General features: G+C 33.7%; 1 protein-coding gene across 1 annotated transcript; it reads right to left on the bottom strand.

Annotated features, from left to right (window-relative positions):
- Window positions 1-11,259: 11,259 nt before the first annotated feature.
- LOC149181175 (uncharacterized) lies at window positions 11,260-13,438 on the bottom strand. The gene has a single exon (XM_089418280.1). It carries the CDS (start codon window positions 13,279-13,281, stop codon window positions 11,407-11,409), a length of 1,875 nt encoding a protein of 624 aa, XP_089274406.1. The 5' UTR covers window positions 13,282-13,438; the 3' UTR covers window positions 11,260-11,406.
- Between the last annotated feature and the right edge of the window lie 1,729 nt (window positions 13,439-15,167).

Genomic DNA, 15,167 nt, shown 5'->3' with positions numbered 1-15,167 from the left:
GTACATTAGACTCTCAACCAGTTGTCTATACAGTGTTGCATCAACCTCTTAGAACCAGAATTATTTTGAAGTCTGGTATTCTGTTGTAAAGGCACTGATGCATCTTTGCACTGATCCTTTCTGAAAGTTTTCAAAAATCTCCTCACATATTTTCCTTGAGACAGAAAAGTTTGAGCAGAATCGCTCCAGACTTCAAGACCCAAACAATAGTGTAATTAGAAGGCCTTTAGCCAGCTCAAATTTCTCATCCTTTAGGGTTGAACCAACATCTCTTCTAGAGAAATTCAACAATTCTAATTTAATAATCGTATCAGCCTCTCTTTGTACCTTTTGGGACAATTGCTAGTAAATAATATTTATTCAACTTTCGTTTTCTATCTCCATAAGAGATTCACGAGAAAGAACCTTCAAATCAAGTGAGGTCTCCACCATTTTAGAGCATCACGTGAACGAATCTCATTTACCTCACAAACTCCGCCAAAATTCTCCATCAACGAAAAAGCGTTTGTGAAAATTTCACCGTTCAACGAGGATCTTTAAAGAAAATATATCACCATTTATGGGAACAATCAAAATGATGCCCTTGGAATTAGGGGACTTATAAAGGTTTTTAGGTAGATATTTCAATTATTTAAGGGGATCGCACATTATTTTCTTTATTTTTACGAATTAGAAACTTTCTCCAAAACTTTTTGTAATCAACTTTAAAAAGGGGAAGTAGTTGTTCTTGCTTCCTATTTATATAATATCTTTTCTTTCTTTTAATAATAGCTTTGTACAAATTTATCTTATCAATTTTTAAGTTTTCACTATGAGCATCCTTGATCAAATTTCTAGCAATTTTAAATCATTACCATAACAATGGTTGGTAGTTCTACTATTCTTTTTATATGTCACCTTGATAGAGAACTTCCTGATGGTAGTGGAGACGATTGTAGTAAAATTATGATAGAGATGCTTAATATTATCCTTATAACTTAAAATTATAAATCTCTTTTTAAATCCTCTAAGAAGAGTCCCATATTACTGTTTTCAAAGAGTAGGTGTCTTCGGCTATCATAGCTCTCTTGCATGTGGCTAGTGTGCACATCAAAGTTTAGAGTTAATGATAAAGGAATGTGATTAGAATCAAGCTCATAGTCATTTGAGAGGTCAAAATTTACAATTTCGTTGGAAACAAGAATATCAAATATCACATAATTCATGACACTACTGCTATTCCCATGAATACAAGTCATCTGATTAAATTTTGGTCACCTAGGTATGGTATTACAAATTATAGGGTCTTGGGAACTATTGATTAACTCAATACCAAATAAATTTTTGGTATGGTGTTCATAGTTTATTTTGAATCTACTAGTTAAATTGAGGTCCTCATCTATCCAAAGAGGATAGGGTTGGAGTCATTACGTAGTTGCAATTCTAGCATTGAAGTCTCCTAACAAGAGGATATTACTTCTTTCCTTAGATTATGAATATTGTGTTCTATGGTATTATAGGGGCAATTCTTATCTAGATTGTTTTTCTTATAGAAAGTAGAGTATATAGGTGAAAAATAAAAAATTGTGATATAAATTCTCTTAGCATTAGTGTCAAATATTTCGATCCAAATGTAGTAATCCAGGGACTTTGTGTTGTGAAGTCGAGTGCGATGGAAAACATTGTTTTTTATACAACAAGCTATACCTCTAATTTCTCTACAAGAGGATTTCTTGCTCCATGTGGACCATAGAACAAATCCATCGATGAGAGGGACCTTTGACTCATCATGTTCCCAAGTTTCAACTATGAAAACAATAACCATTTCACTTGGGATCCAACTTAACGTAGGATCTTTATGCAATGGAAACTCATGACAATTCCAAAACAGGTTCCATAATGTTCCAAGTTCCTATTTATCACTCTCATTTTGGTCTCTATCCCTAATAACAACCTTCCTATTTCCAATTATTGCTCATTTTCTTTCTTTCTGGCTTCCTTTACCTTTTGAACCTCTTTCCTGAATTCAACTTGGTCTATGGGAATGAGATCCTTGTTTATAAAGATTCATCCCTTTAGGCTAGAAGATTTACTGAGGATGGAAAATTCATGGTCACTGCCACTTACCTTAACACGAATCAATCTATCTTTATCCTAAACTATCTTTCTCAACCTTCTTTGCTTTTATGAGATAAGTTATTTTAATTTAAGTTTTTTTAATTTTCTTTTACTATTTATATTGTGTCTTCATGTTTCTCCTCTTTTATATCAACAATTATTATGGTCATCATCTAACTCAATTAGTATTTAATATTAAATTTAATATATCTATTAATTAGATCAAAGAGATTTAGAACAGTCGGTGAAGGAGCGCACTGTTAAGGCGCTCCGTAAGCAAAGGTCACCAGTTCTAATCTCGCTAATACCAAAAATCTAGCATGGTTTCCGCTGGTGCGACTCAGGCCGGGTGTGATCCCCTCAGCCACAGGGTAAGCGTGATTTTCAGGATTCACCCACTTATCAATTAAAAAAAAAATATATCTATTAATTAGAAAAATAAACTTTTCATAAAAAATTCATTAATTAAAAAAAAAAGTAAAATTATTAATAAAAAGAAAGTAAAATAATATAAATATTTTTCAATCTTAATTAAATGACCATTTTCCTTCTTTATGGCTACCTGTACCTTTTGAACCTATTTCCTTAATTCAACTTGGTCTTTGAGAATGAGATCCTCCTTTATATAGATCTCTTTAGGATAGAAGATTTACTGAGTATGACAAAGTTATGGTCACTATAACTTATCTTAACAAAGATCAATCTATGTTTATGCTCGACAATCATTAAGTTGTTTGAATTTGTGACTTTTTTATTAATTCTTTTTTAACTATTTCTAATGTGTCTTCATGTTTTACTCTTTTATATCAACAATTATTGTGCTCAAGATCTAGCTCAATTAGTATCTAATATTAAATTAAATATATTTATTAATTAAAAAATAATCTTTTAACAAAAAACATTAATTAAAAAAATAAAAAATAAAAAATATTAATAAAAAGAAATTGAAATAATATAAATATAACTAAATTTAGATCAGATTTATCATAACCCTTAAAAATATTAAGGATTTCTACATTGGTCTCTGATTTTCCATGTTATGGTGACGATGAACCAAACTAGATAATTTGAAACACCTCAATAAATAATCTATAATATAATTTCTCCAAAAAATTTCCAACACATAATATAAATACTTTATAATTTTGATTAAATAACCATTTTTTTAGTGAACTTTGAATTTAAATATATATATATATATATATATATATATATATATATATATATATATATATATATATATATATATAGATATCAATACTTTACTTTCCATTTCACTTTCACTTTCACCCTATTCTATTATTATAAAAATGTCATTTTAAATAATATTTATTCAACTTTCATTTTCTATCTCCATACGAGCAGTGATCAAATTTGAAGGGAAGGTTTTAATTTCATTTAGAGGGCCGTACATTCTAGTTGCCCTTCCATAATGAAAAGCATAAAACAAAAAAGAAATTCAATTGACAACAGTGAATTATCTTTCCATTTCTTTTTTTAACACATGGTAAATCGGTAATTGTTTGGACTAATCTAAGGAAGACCCCAGATCAACCCTCGTGACTACCATTATAACACCAAGAGTATTTCCAGCAACCCACAAGCCATATATACCAAATCTTATGATTTAGCAAGAGTCAAGACTCAAGGATAAGGGGAGTCTACTCCTTGAGCCAAGATCATAGCTAACACCAAGGGTCTTCCCATTTCTGGTGAAAGTTTTGAAAGATCAAAGGGTGTGTTAATTGATCAATTCCGAGTTCCCCACCAAGCAATTCAATCCTTAGATTCTACACTTCCTTGAAATTCTTTAAAACCTCACCGGGAGAATGATGGGAAACCTCTGCAACCATGGATTTATTTGGGCCCAAAAAATGTTGCAATGTCTGCCATGCCCTAACAATGATACCTATTAACCAGCATGATTCTCATCAAATAGCTCCATATCCCCATGTTTTTACCATTGCTATTAAGGTTGGTTTCTTCACTGGATATGACATAGTCCACCTTAACTACCATAATCTGCACTTGGGGGACTATACTAGAGAACCTCTTTGAAATTGCACAACATCATCTCAAGTTCTTAATATCACCAAATTTGTTGAATATAAACAGCGAAAGTGAATCTGGGAAATTGTCAAAGTGGTCTACTGATGAATTAAACCCCATGTTTGGACCAATATAGATATTCCTCAATATAGCACATAACCACGTAAAACTCAATTGATTTAGGACTTGATCAGAAACTGCTTCACAGTCAAATGCAAATCTTCAAATCTTTGATACATCTTAAATATCATGAATTCTCATAATCATTTACACAAAATATCATACTATTATGGCTAGGAAAACCTATAAGAACCTTCAGATTTATAGCAAAACAAATAACAGTCAGGCTCATTCTAGTGCAAATATTCAATCTTGTTCCATCTCGTGCAACCTCACACTATCCATTACCAAACCCAATCCCTTAGAAAAACTACAAGAACCTGAACACAGTGATTAAGCTCCAATTTTTATGAATTCCCACAACAATTCATATTAAACTCAATATCACTAGAGCAAAGAAAACTTCAGAGTTAAGATGGATCTAGGCTGGTTTTTTAGCAGAGATCATATTATGATAATATTTTTACCCCTTGCATGTTGTGAAAGACTGAACAACAAAATCTTCAGTATTTGTATCTTGGAGTATTTTTTTTTTGAGTTGACACTTCACTTGTTGTTTGATTGGCAGATTGATGGACATGAACAACAAAGAATATTTATAGGAACATACTACATGTTTGGCATGAAGCAAGGATCATAAAAATTTCTTCCATCATCTTTGAAAGAGAATTCAATCATTGCAAGAAGATATAACTCATATTCAGAGAAAATTATTGAAATTTTCTATCTTTGCCATTATCGGTATGGCTGCAACTTGATCAAATTTTGAGAACTTGCACTACCAAATTGCAATTCTAGACTTTTTCAAGAACTATAAATGGTAGACTTTGGCAAGAGCTGTAAAACGGTTTCTCTTTGAATGTATAATAAGGCCATTTTCATTTTGTAACCTTATTTGGGATTATACACGATTGTAAAGCAGCATCATATATGACTTGCAATGTACTCATTCCAACATAATCTTGAATAATCCATGCTAAAATTTTAGGATGAGCTTCAATATAGCTTTCGTGGTTTGGAATTGTGGCTTCCCAATATTTTGTCACTTCTAATTCAATTTGGATATTGTTTAAGAATGTACATCGATCTAATAAAATAAACCCTGAAATTGCCTGCATTTGAGAAACAATTTTCAAATTCTAACCAGAAATATTCATGCCTGCTTATGCTCCCACATCATCCAACTAACAAGAAAACGTTAGTATAGTACTTCCATCTATAGAATTAGATGAGGATCATTGATCCCTCCTTTTTGAAAGGTAATCCACATAAGTACTAATAGACACGAAATGATGTAATTAAATAATCATTTTGTTAGGTAATAGCTACTCAACTGGCTTGGCCAATCACCCAATACATAATTAGCTGTGACTAAATATTATTTTTCCTTTTACTCCTATCATCTATGTAGCTTATCCCTCCCCTATGTGACTAATGAAAATTAGATCTATTGCGTATCGTACTTGCAATTGTGCATTTGTTCTGTTTATTTGGTAATCCATGTGCTTTCCAATAAACAAATTACTTACACCTATAACCAGTTAGCTCACATGACTTAGAAGTATGTTTATGGAAATTAAGGGTACCTGCATTTATCTACTTAGTATTTATCATTCTTTATCAGTTGTAAGCAAAGACATGGTTCCTGTACACTCATTCTTCTTCTCCCTAGAAAATTCACATAGAACTTTTTTTCATCACATATCATACATGGGGTTGAGATTAGGATAATTGGTAAAAGCATTGAGATGGTAAGCAAAATTTATTTTAAGAGGCCCTTTAGTTTAGGAGGAACCCAACTAGGAATCAATGTTTTCCTTTGGAAAAGGGGATCTGGATCTTTAGGGGCTAGCCTTCTACCAAAAATGAAATCATTGAACAGAGCCAAGATGAATTATTCCCAGGAGTTAGGCAACTCTAGGAATATAAAATAATAGACAGTGGATTTGTCCTTGTTAGAAAACCTAAAAGAAAATCTTTGAAATTTCATTCACGGCCTCATTTCCATTGTTGGAAGGTAAGGGGAAACCACCCATTTCTTAGATAAAAATAAACTTTGATTAGTCTAAGCTTGTCCAAGAGAAACATTTTGGTAAAGGCAGTTCCAAGACAACATACTATTGGTTTTCGATGGATTTACAATGTTGCAAACTGCAAGATATTCCTTAGTTTATCAAGAATAATAGCCCCTTCCAACATGACTACAAGTCCAGTATTCATCATACAATTTATACACATTGTAACTGACAAGTGAATTTCAAACAGGCCAATTATGTTCATAACATTTATGTTCACCAAATGTTATGTTTTATGTCTTTTTCCTTGAATTACTATTTTATTAAGCAGAGGTTGGTGTAAGGACATCCAAAAAAGAATTAGTTTGAGATGAAAGAAAAACTTTACATCTCAACGTGCAGTTGAAGGTTAAACTCTGAAAACATGGGGCAAAAGAGCCTTAATAAGATGATTTCACAGTACAAATGCCATTTTCCGAAGAGTCAATTGATGTGGTATGGGAACTTGCTATTAAATTGATACGAGTGATGAAGAACATATATGTAACAAATACAATGTTATCCAAATAGTAAAAGGCAATGTTGTTGATGGATGATCAAATTATGGTTAATGGAATTTGTAATTACAAACATGCTACATTGGACTAAAAGAGTGCCTTTGGTAGTTTTCCAATGATGAGTGAAATAGATGTGGCATTTGAAGATTCAATATGCGTTTTTCCAAAGAAATTCCAACACTAAGATAACTGAAAATTTTCTATTTATTTTGCCTTCATGTCTGAAGAACTTTTATTGAGACATGGTTAGCTAGATTCAAAATCATACCAAAGGCTTTGGATGGTTGTATTGTCTTGGTGTTAAGTGTACATAACGTAAATCATATCATCGGCTTGGAACTGCTTACATCATTGGTACTCCAGTGAAGTTAAAGAATAAGGAGGTTTCATTTGATAGACGGTAGGACCCAATGAAAAAGGTAGATATAACTCTGACCACTTATTTCAGCTCACTAAGAAGATATACAAATGGTAACTTTTATGATTTGGTGGAGGAACTCGCAACTACAATCAGTTATTTTTGTTATATTTATTTCAGTTTTGTTAAGTATCTATAATAAAAGAGGCACAACTTGAAACAACAATGTCAAGCATGGCCTTCGAGAATTCTCTTGATTCTAGCATTCTTCTTAGACTGAGTTTGGAGGGAAATCTAATTTCAAACTTGATTCTAACTAGGAGCATCTGTGGAGGATAAGGTTTACTGACCAGGAGTTGAAAAGTGAAGTTGTTGTGTCAATAATCAAAGGCCACCTCCTCAATAGTTCTCAGATTCCTTCTCATCGTTCCTATGCCGGCGTCGCAGGGTCAGATTCCATCATGCACATTAACCCTCTCGAAATTATCAATGCATTCCTCATTTTTCCATTATGATCACTAATCTCTACATTCATCTCCAACTTCGGCGCTCCAAACAAAATATATAAATCTATGAGTTCGGGAGCAGTTGTGGCTTCGATCCATGGCAACGCTGGTTTTTATGGCTAGGGAATCCATATCAGAGGCTATCAGAGGATTCTACATAAAATAGAGGTGCTCCATAAAATAGAGGAAGCATAAAATAGAGGTGCTCCATTTGCAGTTCATGCTCTATAGAAAGCGGAGAAACATACTCATCGAAACGCTTTAAATTGGCATGGCAGACGAAAAATTTGGGACTTTCTCTTAATATTTGTGCTACCTTCACCTGCTCCGGGAAATCTCTGATCACCACAACATCATCTTCTTGAAGCAACACTAATTTGGCAGTAGAGGGGTTTAACGTTGTATAAGATAGGCAAGCATCATATGAAACCCCTTTTGTAGGTGACATCCAAAGGGAAATGTAAGGGGCAGGTTCGGAGACTGCTCTTTCTCAACGAATGAAAAAAAGAAGAGTGGTAACCACTGTGGTGACTCGGTGAGTCGGAGACATGTCGGGATAGGAGTATGGACTTCAGTAAAATTGAAATTTAAGAAAAAATTATGTGGGTTGACAACCCTTCTTAAAACATTTTAAAATATTATTTCAATTTTTTTTTAAACTTGCAAAACTCAAATTTTAAATTTCTTTTGACTATGAAGTTTTTCTCCCTACTTCTGTGACATGCTAGAGGCCCTATGAAGGGCTCTGACGTGTTCAATTTTGAACACTGCATACGAGATGCACAAGGAAGACTCTTCAAGTCAAGTGAGGCCTCCCCCATTTTAGAGCTTCACGTGAACGAATCTCATTTACCTCACAAACTGTGCCAAAATTCTCCGTCAACGAAAAACGTTTTGCGAAAATTTCGTCGTTCAACAAAAAACAGCTTCTAGATAATTCACATTTAGAAAATTCTTTGCGAAAAATTCTCCGTCCAACTATTTTTTTTAGAAGAAAAAGCAAAATATATTTATATAAGAAGATTACATAGTGCAAATGCAAGAAGCACATGCAGAAACATTCATATATGGAGGTTACATAAGAAAATGCATGAAGCATATGCAGAAACGTGGACCGAGCCACAAGCAAATCTGTTAAAACAGATCCCAAATAGAGCCCTGAAAGGCCAATATTGCCCCCCAAACAAGGCAATCCAACTATAAGGTGCAGAAGAGGCACCAAAAAACCAAGCAGATAAGTATCTGAAGAAACAGCAGCAAGATCTGACGCCCAAAAAGGAGGGAGAGGCACGAAATGAGGAAGAGAGCAGTAAAAGAAGCCACTCCTTCCCCGCCCCCTCAAACTCTCCACCCGATTCAGACGAGAAACAGAGGAAGAACGCTGCCACAATCAACCGCATCTGCCTGCAGAAAAGACCAACGGGGACATCCATAGGAGCGGCACGAAACAAGGCAGAGGCACCATTATTCCCTCAACACTCCAAAGGATATGCCGTGGCCAGAAACAGACCTAACTGCCGCCGAGAAGGGGAAGACCCATCGGAGCAGAGGCGTCACCGGGGGCAGAGGCGGCAAGGGGAGCCACCTCGCCCCCGCTTAGAGAAAACTAAAGACCAGAAGACTTCAGCCCTCCTGCTCGCCCCTGCTCGCCGCTCCTGCCCGCCCTCCTGCTCACGCTCCTGCACGCCCCTTCCGCTCCTCCCCCCTGCCTGCCGCTTCTGCACGCCCCCCCTGCCTGTTCACCCCTGCTCGCCCTCCTGCGCACGCTCCTCCCCCCTGCCTTCCGCTTCTGCTCACCCCCCTGCCTGCTCACCCCTGCTCGCCCTCCTGCACACGCTCCTCCCCTCCTACGCACGCTCCTCCCCCCTGCCTGTCGCTTCTGCTCGCCCTCCCTGCCTGCTCACCCCTGTTCGTCCTCCTGCCTACTCACCTCATGCGCACGCTCCTCCCCTCCTGCGCACGCTCCTCCCCCCTGCCTGCCGCTTCTGCTCGCCCTCCTGCGCACGCTCCTCCCCCCTGCCTTCCCGTCCAACTATATTTAATTTGAAATAGGAAATAAAAAAATTAATTTAATTATTAATAATTATTAATGAATGTTAAGAATTTAAACTTCACAAATTATTTTTAATGATAATTGTTTATCTGAAAATAAGTTTTCTTTTAATTAAATTGATTAATTGAAAAAATTAATAAAAACAAAGGTTATATAGTAGCTAGCACCTACAGCTTAGCTTAACTATAGTTTAATTAAACTAAAAATAATAAATACATATTTCATCACAAAAATAAAACTAGTAAAATATTATATTGTTGAATGCCATCACCATAAATTGAGAAATATGATTAATTAATATTGTTTATATAAACATATATATACTTTAATATATGTTTTTATAAGTGTATGTGTGTTTTATTTTTTATTAATATATATAATTTTTATAATTAAATTTATTAAAATATATTTTCAATATAATAATAAGTCATCTTAAATTGAAAATATGGAAAAAAAACTATAATTCATGAAAATGGAAATAATAGAAAAAAAGAAAATAAAATTAAATAAAAAGGAAATAAAATTAAAAACAAAAAAATAATAACTAATAGAAATGGACATTACTAAACAACCCATAATAAGACCTCAACTAATGACCCTATAAAGAAATAAATTAATAGCAAAAAAAACAAAAAATGAACTCTCAATGTTAAATTATGGATAAGTTTGAGAAATTTTTGGTCAAAAACAGACTAATACATAATCAAAATACCATGCCTAAACACTTATAATAAATATTATATAAAATGAGTTATGGTTTTCCTTAACATGTGTTATTCATAAGCCATAATAGTACAACAGAATGTATCTACATGTTAAAATTTTCCATGATTAATTTTTTTTTACATGATTTTTTAAACCGATATATTTAAGTAATATATTCTTTCTTTCATAATTATTAATAATAATAATTATTTAAAATAAAATTATAATTTATTTTATTATATATATATATATATATATATGATTTTACCCCATATTTACTAAAAACTATTGCATTAATGGCCGAAGGAAGAAGAGGAATATTTGGTGAAGAACGACTAAGCTACTTAATGGTGGTGCAGGGAATTTCATAGGTAAAATATTTGGAACATTTTTAAATTATGCATACAATAAAATCGTCATTATATTTGAAACTTACACGTTTAATTTTAAATGAAATTTAAATATTGAAAATTAAATTACTTTTTTCTCTAATTTAAACATTTTTTTAAATGAAATCTAAAAAGATTTATATAAAAAACTTGAAAAGATACTTAAAATATCTACTAAAGCTTTGAAAGAAAATACAAACAACAATATAGTAGCTACCGAAGCTTTGTAAGAAAATACGAACAACAATATAGTTCACATTGTTAATCAGTTACATTAAACACCATAATTCTCATTAGAAAAGTAGCGATATTACACTAATTAAGAAAGACACTCTAAAAACTAAGCACGGTCCCCATGCCATTTGACGACTATTCTCACAATAGTCGTGACACCCTAGTCCAACCCACGCAGGCTCGACTGCAATTTCGTGACAGAATTAGAGAACTTAATAACCATAGGGCACACGCTGGTGCCTGACAGAGCATAGAATTAGAGAGAACTTAATAACCATAGGGCACACACAGCAACCCTGTTACCCTTTATCGATCTTATTCCCTCACAACCTGTTACAGCGGCTGGGTTTGATCATAAAGAAATTGCTGAGTTTGGTATGGGTATTGAAACAAGCTACATAAATCAAACACGAAAGCAACACAATTGCTATTATTGGGACTAAAATTACCGGTAATAATGCATGTCCTTTCTTTGAAGAACACGATCGGACCCTAAGCAGAGCTGGATCACCACAGAGATTGGGATCGCCGAGAAAACTATCTTTAAAAGTCCGAACCTGTAAAGCGGGTGGAATTGTGCCAGACAAGTGGTTGCCAGATACGTTGAAAAGGGTCAACCTCAGATTCCCCAATTCAGGAGGAATACCCCCCTCCAGTAGATTGTTTGACAGGTCCAGAGAGTCCAAAGTTGACATGGAGCCTAACCATGCAGGAATTTCTCCCGTTAACTGGTTGTTCGCCAGATTCAGCTCAGAGAGAACTGCCAATGACATTATTCCTTTTGGAATTTCGCCAGACAATAAATTGTGATCAAGCTGGAGGCTAGTGATATTACGCAAACCTGCGAGTTCATCAGGAAGAGGTCCCCAGAGTCGGTTATTGCTTGCACTGAAGTTGAAGAGATTCCTCAGCTGTCCAATCTGTGAAGGAATGATTCCGCTGAACAGATTGTTGGAGATCTGTAACCACTGCAGTTCCTTCGCTCCCCCAATCTCTCTAGGAATCTGGCCTTCAAACATATTATTATAGAGCTTCAATTCTATAAGGTTTTGAGAGCTCCATAATGCCAGAGGAACCTCACCACTTAGCTGGTTATCATACAACTGTGCGTATTGCAGACTGTTGCAAGAGTCTAAGGACCGCAAGCTCCCATTGAAATTGTTTGAAAACATAACCAACGCGTAAAGATTTCTTCCCTCACATAGATGTGCAGGCAGAAGACCCCTGAAATTGTTCTCTGAAACATCAACAAGCCAAAGATCGGAATGTATACCCAAATCCTGTGGCAACTTCCCAGTAAGCTTGTTTCCGGAGAGGTTCAATGTTGTGAGGTTAACAAGCATTCCTAGCTGTGCAGGGACGGATCCCGTGAGGTTGTTCTCCCACATGGCCAATGTTTCCAAATGGGTCAAATTTGCAATTGTTTCAGGAATAGTTCCATTCAACTGATTAGTTGAAAAGTCCAAAGATTGTATGCTCCTCAGCCCGTCAATATTATGCGGGATTTCTCCAGACAGCTGGTTTTCCCATAGATATAGTTCTGTCATCTTTGACAACCTCATCAAACTCGCGGGAATGTTGCCCGATAGATGATTCTTAGACAAATCCAAGCTCTCCAGCTCAGTCAAATTGCCGAGCAAAGCAGGAATTGAACCAGTCAGCATATTAAAATCCAGCCACAGTGTCTTCAGGTTCCGTAACATGCCGAAGCCTGGTGGAATATCTCCAGAAAAATTGTTAAATCTCAAGTTCAAATCACGCAACTCACTCAGTGCATAGATGTTATGCGGTAAGCTTCCGACGATCAGGTTCTCTGACAAATCCAACGTCTGCAAATGCTTGCAAGCCAACAATCCATTGGGAAATGGACCTCCGAAATGGTTGGATTGCAGTATCAAATCTGTGAGATTGTGAAGGCCACATATAGCAGAAGTCAAGCTTCCTGCAATGGAAGTGTTGGAGAGATTAACTTTAGTAACGACATTGAATGGAGTATTACAAAATACTCCATTCCAACCACACGGATTTTGATCAGAGGAATTCCAGTTGCTCAAAACATGATGCTTGTCAATCCAATCCATCTCTTTTATCTGCAGCAGGATTTTCCCTTCGTCAGAGATGGCATTGCAGGAAAGAAGAAGTAGGATAAAGAAGAGGAGCGTTCTGAGAAATTTGGATTCGAAAGAGAGGCCGGCCATGGTTGTTTGGCGTTTTAATTTGGCTCTGTAAAAACGAAGTACGCACAAAAACAAATGTAAATGGCTCTGTAAAAACGAAGCACCCACAAAAACAAATGTAAATGGCTCTGTGAAAGTGTCAATATGTGGTTTTGATAGGTTAACAACGAGAGCATATGTTTTCTACATACCATCATACTTATTTGGACTAATATTTATCTTCATTATGATTATGAATAAAAAGTATTTATAAAATATTTTATAATGATTATCAAGATTACCATAAAAAAGTATTATGTAATATGTTAATCAGTGGCTTTGCATTTTGTCCATGGGATAAGAATAAAATGATAAATCAGTGGCTTTGCATTTTGTCCATGGATAAGAATAAAATGATATTCATTAGATAAAATAGAAAAGCAATAAGTAAATTATTGACTTTGTTCATAATGCTTAATATTTATAGTAGACACTTACTGAATTTGTTCATAATGCTTAATATTTATATTAAGACATTTATTGACTTTGTTCATAATGCTTAATATAAATATTAAGCATTATGAAAAAAGTCAATAAGTGTCTTAATATAAATATTAAGAAAATGATTATAAACAGAATTATCAAAATTATAATAAAAATATATATTAAATATTTTTAATATGATTATTAAAATTATAATATAAAATATAAAATAATATATTACTTGATTTTAACCAAAAAAAATCCAAATTTGATATGCAATTTTGATAGCATATTAATTTCTATTGATTTGTTATTTTCAATAATTTTATCTATATCTAAACATATAATTTTTGATATATTAAAATAAATATATAAAATATGTTTATTGAGATAAACATGTTAATTTATCAAAATTATTATAAAAAATAAAAAATAAAAATATTCTTTTGTTTAATTTTAATAATTATATATTCAAATTCACATATTAAATTCTAATTCATAATTTACAAATCTTTATTATATTTGCAAATCTTCAAATCTTGATGTTATAGTGTATATCTTCAATTTATTTATTCAAATAAAAAACCAGTATGAATGAAAATATTTAAAACATTCCCTCATTATAAACCATCTATTACATTTTTACAAGTCTTCAATTTTCTTATTTTGATCACACATGCATTTTTTGTTTTTATCTATTTTTTTCTGAGAAATATTCATAATCCTTTAAGTCTACATATTACTTTTACAAGTCTTCGGTGATCATGTGCAAAGAATATGTATATTCCTTTAAGTCTACATACTACTTTTACAAGTCTTCAATAATCATGTGCAAGGAATATCTATATAACTTTCATGAGTCTTTAGTTTACTTTATTTTACTCAATGAGTGTAATGAACATCTATACCACTTTGAAAATTTTATATAGGGACACTCAAATTATCTACTAACCATAGAGTCTTCATCCCACTCTTCCAAGATTTCAATTTATTTATCATTTGCATATAATTTCCACTTTGTGTGGGGATACTTTGTGAGAAATCAAATAAAAAAATTTAATAATAAATTAATTAAATCCAACCAAAAAATATATAACCAAACATTAAATCAAAGATTCAATTTCTTAGTATAATTATGTAAAAAAACTCTTCCAATAGTATTTTTAATAATAAAATGTGGTGCATTTTAATGGCCCTTCATTGAGCCTTGGTGGGGATTCCATGATAACACTTATTCAACTGGATCAGTATGTTATATTTCATCCATCTTGATTCTTTCAGAGTAGAAAAATGCGAGCAATAAGCTCATAGGACTATTTTTACTGATGAGTCCCAATTTGGCGAATTTGGGTTTTAAACCTAAATGCAATTTGGGGTATTTCTTAAAGTTTTTTGGGGTCTGGAAACTTTGAATAGTTTTATTCCTATAGGGTTATTCTACACTT

Source organism: Pinus tabuliformis, chromosome 3_2, assembly GCF_031772625.1.
Source record: "Pinus tabuliformis cultivar Carrire ecotype Pingquan chromosome 3_2, CPIR1, whole genome shotgun sequence".
NCBI classification, from domain to species: Eukaryota; Viridiplantae; Streptophyta; class Pinopsida; order Pinales; family Pinaceae; genus Pinus; species Pinus tabuliformis.
Note: the sequence above shows the minus strand (reverse complement) of the source record. Positions and strands in the feature narration are given on the sequence as shown.